Below are 10,664 nucleotides of genomic sequence, written 5' to 3'. Positions count from 1 at the left end.
CTCCAATAGGCACTAGTACACTATAATATATAAGCATTCAAATCAGTCAGTCAGGGTGTTCGCTGCTTGGTAGGCACATCCAGACATCATAACTGATATACATATTCAGGTATTGAAGCCATGCACCATAAAGCATACCAGCAAAAGGAAACTGTTCCAAAAATGAAGTGAATAATGGACTGATGAAGAGCACCAATATGCAGCTGTATAAATAAATAAAGAATATAACAACGAACGAATAGGGAAAGGTATACAATCAACCTGTTTGTCAGTGTAGGGTGTATATATTCACAAGGCTCAGGTCAGCATTGTAACTGTATCAGGTGCTGTATGCATGTATGATGCTGCCCCAAGGAGCAAACACAACAGATTGTTCACTCCGAGCTATAGGGGATAAATCCACATAAGGGTTATCTCCAGGATGCCACCAGCCAACAGTGGTGTAAGTAAAGCATATTGACCCACCAGTATGAAGCAAAATCAACCGTGGTTATCAAAACAATAACCAGTGCTTCTTTCTAGGTTTGTACTTGCTAGGGATATCTGCACAGTGATAAGTAATTTCTTTTCTTAAAAGATGGACATAGATAGCAAGATGCAACCACATTAATGTATACCCAGACTTCGTACAAGCAAGTTACTACAAGTATATTGTGCTTCTCACCTCGAGCATCATACAGTGAGTTGTAGTGAACTTCTGACCAGAAACTTAGCCAAATCTCTGAAAAAAATATTTAAGATTTTGGGGTCAGTAATCATAGCTAGCTTTTCTTCAACTGATTTTGTATGTAAATCTATTGCGTAAGCGTGCAGTGATCATAAAGGTATATGCATGAGGTCTTCCAACAGATCCAAACATTAACTAATAATGATGATGAAACAGCACATTGTCAAAGTGATACGATGCAAAATCTAGTGGTCAGTTATCACAAGTGAGGTCCTCTATGCTAGTATGCAGAGGTGGCTGATAAGCAGTGGCGGAGCTTGAAGGAAAATTTAGAGGGGGCCAACAGTCTAGGGGTGGCCATTTAACCAAGCTTTATTAGCAAACTATACCTAAATACTGTCCCATCTAGTGGAGAATACACAAATGCGGGGGGGGGGGGGGGGGGGGGGGGGGGGGGGGGGGGGGCGGGGGGGGGGGGGGGGATGAAGCTCCAACCCTGCTAATAAGCTAGTAGTCACTAATAAGTATTCGGGGCTTAATCCAAAAGAACCTTACCTCTCTGTGGAGTTTGATATTGCGGAACAATTTCAACAAAACAGGTATCTCTGAATGATGTTAGAAGACAGATCTTCGCAGCAAACTGCCAAAAGCAAAAGGAAAACATTAGACATCATCACTCTCCAGGAAGAGTCATGTCGCACTACAGTAAATATGCGCAAAGGCTTCCCTTATATAGAGTATAAATCAATGAGCATGTGTATAATCAGAAGTATGGAACTTTTAGTGAAGCACAAAGAAAATATGTATAATCAAATGCATTACAACAATACCCACATCAACGTAAGGTGCATTTTGATATAGAAAGGTCAAAATTTTGCAAGTTTAGACAAACAATTAGTAAAATCAAATGCACTTTAGTGTACAAAAGTTTCATCAGTACTCCCCCCATTCCAAGAAGTCATTCTTAAGTCAAACCTTCTTTAGTCTGACCAAGTATATACAAAAAAGTACCAATATTTATGATAACAAATAAGTCAAATAAGTATCATTAGATTAGATCTATCATGAATTGTATTTTCGTAATATACCTATTTGGTGTAATAAATGTTGATACTTTTCGCTATAAGGCCACACTTAGAAAAGTGACTTAGGACAAAACTAAATGACGTTTTTTTTGTTGGTGGTGGTGGTGTGGGGGTACATTTGTGTTTAAACTACTTTTCAAGACTTACTTTTACCAGAATATGCCTTATATTGATGGACGGTGGGAGTACAAATTACAAGAGTTAAGGTTTCTATTCTTAGTCATGCTTGTGGACAACATAGCTAATGTAATGGTTACAAATCTTGCAGTACTACAGTAAGTTGTGTGAAGAAGCTAAACAAATGATGGTTGAATTATAGCAGGGAGAAAAAAAAATTAACCTTGTCAGCAGCTGCTTGAAGTGTGACATGGTCACCCCATTCACCAGATCTGGAAAAGATGGTATTCAATGACACCACAATTCACAAACTTTAACTAATGAGCAGCAAAGCTATTACTAGGAAAATACATACTTCTTCATTTTCTTGCAATATTGTTTATATTTCATTGGAACATAACCTTCGTACAAGGAGTTACATTCCTTGAGCTGCACAAGAAGAAAAACAGCACACGTAATGTAAGCATGCGGGTTGCTCAGAACAGGAAGTATCAGATCAAAAAAGTTTCTTAATACGCTCATAAGAAAATAGACATACTAATACAGTTAAGCACAGAGCAATGAAAATAAACCAAGGTAAAAAGCATGTGTTGCAGCATCCAAGAACTTGCAGTTGAACCATATCAGCTTGTTAAAATAGATTAAGAAAGTGGTACTTCCAATATGGCCAGCAGATTGACATACCTGCTTTACAATCTCCTTTCGAACATGCTTGTGATAATCAGGTGAACGGTATAGCTGGTCTGAGAGTGCACGAAACTACATAAACAAAAAAAGGCACATGAGCATATATTAAGAGTATAACATGATTATCTAATTTCGTCAGATAAACAGAATGGGCACAAGAAGTTGTTGAACCTGACAATTTCCATCACCAGCTACTCTCACCTCGAACAAGCCATATGCATTTAGCCTACAAAAAACTCTTACATTGTGAGGATAAGTTTATATTCCGTCTATAACTGAAACAGGCACAATATATATAGACAATACTTCCATATCCATAATGTGCATAAAATAAACATATGGCTAATTATTGTTTGAAAACGCAGAATACTCTGTGAACAAAAAAATCAGAAAGAAAAGGATGCAATTTATATGTTTTATTAGGAGTTGGAGATGTATGATGGGAAACATATCCTATGTTGAATCTCGCCTGTTTGCTTGTGAATTCACAGTTTTCTACAATTTCTTCCCAACATCCCAGGTACATTCCCAAATCTCAAAACTCAATGGAAAACCTTGTACTTTGAGCCTTTAACTCAACAGCTACATATTGTATGATAAAAAAGAAGAACTCTACACTCTCAAGGATAGGGGTCTCTAAATTTTTACCAAAGATTAATAGGAGGATGGAGTTGTACAAATGTAAATGTGCAGAAAATTAATCCTTGAAAAATAAGACAAAATGCTGAAACACCTTTGCGAAAAATGAGGGCCTAATTTATAATAATAAATGCGAATGCTTTGGGAAAATTAAAGGAACCTAAAGCTCATGAAAAGTTACCTATCAAGAAGGCGATAATGGTCCATAGTGGCATCACTATATGTCGGGAAGTATGTATTAATCCGGGGAACATGCTACACACATACATATAAAAATGAGTATCAGGTAAGAAGCCATCAATCTGTACCAGAAAGGAAGAGATTGCGCCTATGAAACAAACACCAATAGTACTGTGCAGGGAAGAAAAGGAAAAGGCAAAGGAATAAAAATAACATAAAAGGCATGAGACATCTCACAGGAATCGATGTTAAATTCGTAAGACGCTTGGCCATAGCACCATCTAACTTGGCATATTCTTCAGAGAGAACCATTGCAATCATCCTATCATCATCCGTCTCACTCCTCTGGCTGCTCATAGAGGTTGAGCTAGATGAGGCACCTCCCCTTGGAAACATGTGCGTCATCTCCAACCTAAAGGATGTCATGATAAAATTTATATTAAAAATGATGATGCGTTAAATCTGTTGGAAAAGATCTTGAAGAGTTCAAGGAATTGAATAGCTAATAAGAAGGAAAATAAGGTATACAATTTACATGTACAACTACAGAAGTCAAGGAAGGCAACAGAACCTATAAAGCACATGGTGAAAATTTATATCTTTACTGGAGATGCAAACAAGAAAATAAAAGCATATGCCGGAAAAATGAGAGAGGCTTATCCGAATAAACTTTACTGGGTACATGCTGGAAGAGAAGAACAATGATTTGCATAAACTTGCATGAATCAACATTTATCCACAGCAATCTCAGGTTCAAGATGACTCTGTCTGATGGGTATCTCAATATCTTTCTCCTCAAGCCCAATCTAACCATTCCTAAATCCTAAGTCCTTCAGTATACATTTAACACACATGGTATAATTAATTATCCATATGGACTTATAGTGATGTCCCATGTAATACTTAAATCTGTACCTATGGGCTGACAATGCCTTCCCAGAGGTAGGACTATATATGTGCAGTAGAGGCATTGATATTACACTTGAAGAACAAGGAGCCATGATGAATTCATGGATACTAAAATTTGCCTTAAATCGGATGTGGATCTCTCCTCAAGTCTAAGTGTGTTAGTTTCTCTGCTAGCTTCTTATAAAGTACTATGAAAAGGACAGGAGGACTAGTACACGTTCCGAAACGCGGAATTGCATCCTGTGGCTACAAATTGAGCGGCAATTGTTCACGGTAAGGTTACTAGAAGTCGAACAGGCGTTAGGAGCCTAATCTGAATGGTATCCAGTATGTACCCACTTTTTTCACGGTACCCTGCGGAAAAGATCCCAACAGATTTCGCTTTCCAGTATTGACTAACCATCTATCTCCCCCCTCCAATCATGCACAAAAAAGTTCATCTACAGTTCGCCGCGCATTATCGTAGTTTTCTACCAAAACAGCAAACTAGTTCGGAATGCCCAGATAGCTCAATACTCTAGGCGGCCATTCCTCAATCGGACCCCAGCGCAAGGAACTAGCAAAAGATAGCTACCGTGTCAAGCCAAGCCCGCACGCGGCAGAGCCCTCTCTGGTAACCAATCTCGATTGGTTCGACTTGGTCCATCGCCAAGACGAAGATTCCCCAACAACCCAGATTGGGTTCAACTGCAATCGATCCCGTGCCCGCCGATCAGAACCCGAAGCCCCCACGCCGCCGTCACCCAGAGAATTACAGAAACGCCCGAAAATCCCCCAAAGAGAATAATCGAGAAGCGAGGAGCCATACCACCACCGGCAGCTGCAGCACGCAAGGGTAACGCCGGCGAGCTCGGCCGCGGTGGAGGGAAGAGGAGGGGGGGCCGCCGCTCCCGCCGCTTGCTGCAGATTGGGGGGGAACGCGCGTGGCGAGGGCCCGCCCGGTGCTGAAGGCTCTTGCGCGGGGTGTGGTGGCGGTCTGGCGGAGCGGGGACGAGACGACGACGCGTTCTCCTCCTCTCGCTTGTTGTTGGGAAGAGAAGAGAGGGCGCCGCGGCTGGCTTTGATTGCTTCCGTTCGATCGGTCGGTTGGGTTGCGCCTTTTTCTTGCGCTGGGCATGGGGAATGGGCTGCCGCGGTTTCTTCCGCGTACGGCCTTGCCTACTGCCCAACAACCCGCCGCGCGCCCCCGAGCCGCCGTTTCGTGATTAGTTTTCGCCGGGCCCCGCCGTCTCCGGGGGCGAACTGGTTTGACCGCCTGACGGGTGGGGGCGCATGCCCCGGGAAGGCAAGTCACGTTAATAGCCGCCAGCCGGGTTGCAAAAGTAAAAATATAGAGCATTTGCAAACTATACATAGTTTAATAAATAATTTTGCATTCCAATTTCGTACATTAAAAATAAATTTTGTTGTCAAATGTTGACATGAACCTGACACGTAGGATCGTGCAATCTCTTCTCTCTTATCTGCTCTCTCTTCCCCCTACATTGCGCTTGGACTTTTGATCCAAGAAGAGGAATTCACGGTCTCATCACATGCCATCCCCCATGGTCAGCTGGCCAGGACTCAAGCTCAAGCCATGGACACAGGAGTGGACAAGGGTAGCTAGGGAGTAGGTCAATCTACACGTAGGCTTCTATGAATACATATGCAGTGGGAGTTGGTGGAGGGAAGTGCCGGAACAACGTCAGTGGCTGGGTTTCAAGACAATAGCATGATAAGTAGGAACACGTAGCAGCTAGCCCAGGTGGCCTCATGCCCAAAAGGGACATGTACAGCCCTCCAAAGGCTAGGGTGAACTTACCTAGGGCCACCATAGGTAAGCTCGTATGGGAGGTTGGCTAGCGAAAAACGGGGCGACGCTAGAGGTATTTGGTTGTGTCATGGGATTACAAAAGAATTTGCTAAGTCCTGTAAAAAATGAATGATTGTTAGTGTGAATTATGGAAATGACAACATGATTTTACTGAGTGACACCAATGGTTTTTCTGTTGGACCCACCCGTGGCAACGAGGCCACGACGTGGCACGAGCAAACACCCTACCTACACAATGTGGAGCATGAAGAGTGCTAGGAGAGAATGAGTCGAGGCACGAGGGTGTAGGGGGTTGAGGTGTAGATCAATGTAAGGTCGGATGAGAAAGGGAGGGACTGGAGGCAATGAAGTTGGTGGGTCTCAGTCGCGACATCAATGATACAGCATGAACCAAGCTTTGCCTCTATGCATGACGGCATTCCTGGGTCGTCGGGCTTTGTCTTGCAAGAAGAGGGACAAGGGGATAGCTTCTCCATATAAGAGCGCGCGCCAAAGCCTGGACTTCGCCACTCTGTTGCTCGTCACCCCAATGTTCTAGGCTCTAGGTGAAATGATGAAGCTCACGCCAGCACCATGCCCACCACCAGCTGTTGTCGCTTTCTAACACCATGGCAGCAGAGGTGGAGATCAAGGCACACGCGGTGGAGTGGTGTGGATGTTTCTTCGATGGTGTCTGCTCGCATTACCAAGGGATGAGGAAGAAACAGAAGGCGGTGAGAGGGTTGGTCAACACTGGCGTGGAAGGCGGGGGCATAAGGATACAACCGTTGTTGCCACTACCCACGTTCTGATGCCGCGACGCATAATTTGGTGGGGAAGTGGTTGAGAGAGAGGGAGAGGGAAGAGAAAGTGTACGAGGGAGCAAGACGAGAGATAGGGCCTATGAGCCCTAGATGTCAAGTCTACGTCATATCACTATCAGCATACCACGCAGGCATCTTAACTCAAGTTATGAAGATTTAGGACTCACTAGCAAATATGCCCGTACGTTGCTACGGGTCTATAGCTGAAGATCTTGAAATATTATCTATAAATAATATCTAGACCCTGTCTCAACGCATAAACTTTTTACGTGCATTGATTCTTTGGCCTACTATGTCTGTATGTCAATTTTTTTCTACAACAGTGCTCGTGGAGATGTTGCAGTCACAATAAAAATTACTGCCATAACTTGTCTTTTCAAGCTTAACTGATGCACTTGTCAATGTAGGTGGAATCTTATTATATGAGGTTTGGTTTCAGGTTTATGATTTTTTTTAAATAAAAGGTTATGTAAAATGGCATCAAGAATACAGCAAAGACATTACCTTACTGTTCCACCTTGTTTTGTGTATGAGCACTCAGATCTTATCAAAGGTGAAATAAAGCTTATGACTGACATCATGTGAGTGAGAGCTAGTTTAGAAATTTTAGGCGGGTTCAGTCCTGGTTGAGCGTGGCTGGGGACGGTGAGGGTGCAGTCCGGGCTGGCCTGGTTCTGAAGCGAGCCAGCGAGGCATGCGGTGAGTACCGAGTAGGACTGTCACAAGCATAGTAGCACGACCGGCTGAATCTTCGGTCTCGCCAACCCGCAAAGATCCTGAGAATAGACTTAATTAAGGAATATACCTAATCACGCACCCGTGCGTGCTCGTATCCCCCGAAAGCGACCCCGAATAAGTAGCTCAATAGTGCGCAATAGTGAGTGAATAGTTGCTCAATAGTGCGCAATAGTGAGTGAATAGTGAGCTGAATTTAAATAGTACCACGAATTTGAATAGTGTTCGCCGAATTTGAATAGTGCTGTGAATAGTAACTCGAAATTTTGAATCCGAAAATTTTTCGGAGTCGCTCTCCCTCGATCATCGTGTTTAACTATATATATATATAAAAGGAATTAAGGATTAACCATGAGCAGCCAAGCTTCCTGGAAACACCCCGTAGTGGCATACAGAGATTAAAAAGTGATCAGATAGCATTTCGAATATTTGCAAGCTTTGGGAATTACATATTCATTGCTTAATAATTAGATCTAATACAGAATGCAATGGTTTACATTACCTTGGTTGTATGATTTCCATGTTCTTAATATCAACACTGTAAAATAAAAATGAAAAATGGTTCAAGTAGTCATGAAGGAAGTAAAGCTATGGACATATGTTTTACAGCAATAAACTCATTATATATGCTCTCGAACTATCTACCAAGTTTCAGATCAGTATTGTCCGGGTGCTTTAATTTTAGGTTGCAACCTCAAAACCTACTATTTTATTGATTCATATGTTCTATGTCGTAGCATTTAAATTTCACATAGCCATTTATGCATGGATACATGCAGAAAGTTTGTTCTTGATGACTGTTTGAGCACACGTCTGTGGCCCAAAACATTAGAAGAGCAGTATTTGCAGTTCAGAAATTAAGAGAGCTATTTGATTTCTCTAATAGTTGTTATGAAATTTTAAGCCCATATTCTACATGAGATTGAGACAACATTATTATATGGTTGCTTTGTATCCGGATGTTTATTAACAGCAAATAGTTATCTCCGACTTGTACAGGCAGCCATATGCTTTTCCTAATTAGAGAGACATGTTTCCTTCAGCTGAGTCGCCATGGAACCCAGTTGAATGTTACCATTTGACACGAATTTGAGGAATAATCGTTTCAACAAATTGAGTACCACAAAAGAAGCACAATTCCTTGAGAAATAATTAACATAAATGGTAATTTATACAGCACAGAAGAATAGTTCTAGACTTCTAGTCATTTCTCAGTGAGTAATGCTAGTAATTGCTGTTTTGGTTATGTCCAGCTGCTGGTAGGAAATTGGTGGATATTGAATTCAAATGAATATATATTGTGGATAGATTAATACCTGCGCGGGGGCATAATCATGTACAATATTACAGGCTCTTGCTTTCGTTCTTGTTATTTGGCATTTCTACAAACAACTTGTGTGCAGTAGAGACAAGCTCGTTAGAGAGAGCAATGGCCATATGCGCGGACAGAAGGGAGAGCTGCAGAGGCTGCTAACGGCCGTCGGCGGTGAGAGTGCGTCTGTGGTTGAGGCGCTGTGCGGCCGCGTTGCCGCTGGCCCCGCCCGCCCTGTGCTCCAGGCGCTATGGCCGCCAAGTGGGCCCGCCGCCTCCAGTGGCGGGTACACCATCTGGGGATCTCGCCCCCGCTAGCCGCAGGTCCTAGCCGCACCGCTCGGGACATCACCCCTGCTGGCCTGGGGAGCTCGCCACCGCCGGCTCCGGGCATCAGCCGCACCGCCAGGGTACTCCCTCCCTCCAATCACTACCGGCTGCTGCTCGACGCCGCCCCTGCCTCGCCTCCCGCCGGCGCCCCGCCTCCAGTGCCTCCTTCGTGGAGGTGAGGAGGGGAGAGGACCTCCCTTCACACTCTCCCTTCTCCCCCTCTCCACGGCCGTGACGGGGGCAGGGGCACAGGGGAGGGGGGGCGGCAGCAGAGGCGACACGCCCAGGGTAGGAGGAAGGTGCGGCACGGGGAGCAGAGGGGATCGGCCGCCTCTCCGTTGAGGCTCGGGGTAGGGTCCGGGGGCGCGGATGAGGGAGCGCAGGCGGCGGACGGGAGGGAGAGAGACGGAGGAAAGGAGAAACTTTTTCCCCTTTAACCCCATCCCTTCCCCTTTTTCCACCCGAGCCCCCCTCTTTAGAATATGGACTGCGGGTTGATTCTATAAAAGTTAAGGGACTCTTTTGCAAAATAACCACAATGAACGAAAAAAAATTAGCAGCAACATTACTTGCTTTAATATTAGGTATAGATATGGTACAATAAATTTGGAGACTATTATGTATTTTGTGAGTTTAGAAACATGAAAACACAACATTATAAGTTCAAGGACATTCGGTGGACTTTAAGAGTAATGTAATCTCATTTCAACTCAGATGTAGCAGGGCACCTCAAGCAAATCCCCCTTTTACCTTTATCTGGTTATACATGTGATCGGTCCATAGATCCGGGTCCCAATGGGCTCGCTTTTCGACAAATGCCTGACCCAACGAGAGGTGCAGCGATAATGCACGCCTGGACCGGCCCAGATATGAAACACTAGGTCGAGACCATGATCTGGCCACCGACCGGCGCCTCCGACCAGGAGGCCTGGTCGGGGCCGGGACCACAGTCCGACTTCGACCGAGCTCCCCCGACCGGGGATATGTTGGACCAACTCACACCGCTCCTCCGACCGAAACGGCCGGGATCGACCAGGATGACCGACCGGGGATTCCCGCTCGGTATGGGCCCGGGGAGTAGGTGAAACGGATAAGAAAACGCACTCAGGTCAACTACCGTATAGAAGGCCGTACCTCGCCACGCCCTGTACACGCACCGCACAGTGCTGCCGTGCGATGTTAGGTAGACACTGTGCTACATGCTTGTGAGGGCGATGTGATACCGTACTCGGCGATGTAGGCAATGATAAGACTAGGCAGCGCCCATACACCTTTTCTCTCCCTCTCTATGACTTGTAAGGCCGCCCCCTTGAACTATAAAGGGGGGCGCACTCTCCTTCCCTCGGGGGATGGGAGACTCTCTGGCTCTCTCAAGACACTCCGACGCT

General features: G+C 44.6%; 1 protein-coding gene across 1 annotated transcript; it reads right to left on the bottom strand.

The window, feature by feature from the left end:
* Nucleotides 1–163: 163 nt before the first annotated feature.
* Nucleotides 164–5,376, bottom strand: LOC117865430 (OVARIAN TUMOR DOMAIN-containing deubiquitinating enzyme 12). The gene is made up of 10 exons (XM_034749629.2): nt 5,093–5,376; nt 3,613–3,787; nt 3,377–3,450; nt 2,728–2,782; nt 2,554–2,628; nt 2,225–2,298; nt 2,093–2,141; nt 1,223–1,307; nt 665–721; nt 164–543 (listed from the first exon to the last, which is right to left on the bottom strand). The coding sequence occupies exons 2-10, from the start codon at nt 3,778–3,780 to the stop codon at nt 494–496; spliced, it is 687 nt and encodes a 228-aa protein (XP_034605520.1). The 5' UTR covers nt 3,781–3,787; nt 5,093–5,376; the 3' UTR covers nt 164–493.
* Between the last annotated feature and the right edge of the window lie 5,288 nt (nt 5,377–10,664).

This window comes from Setaria viridis, chromosome 7 (genome assembly GCF_005286985.2).
Source record: "Setaria viridis chromosome 7, Setaria_viridis_v4.0, whole genome shotgun sequence".
NCBI classification, from domain to species: Eukaryota; Viridiplantae; Streptophyta; class Magnoliopsida; order Poales; family Poaceae; genus Setaria; species Setaria viridis.
This window is presented reverse-complemented; position numbering and strand designations above follow the sequence as displayed.

Coding starts and splice junctions, on each gene's coding strand:
- LOC117865430 (XM_034749629.2), bottom strand. CDS start 3,780: ATGACGCACATGTTTCCAAGGGGAGGTGCCTCATCTAGCTCAACCTCT. Junction 1,308..2,092: donor TTCAAGCAGCTGCTGACAAG/GTTAATTTTTTT, acceptor TGCTTTTGGCAG/TTTGCTGCGAAGATCTGTCT. Junction 544..664: donor CTCACTGTATGATGCTCGAG/GTGAGAAGCACA, acceptor ATCACTGTGCAG/ATATCCCTAGCAAGTACAAA.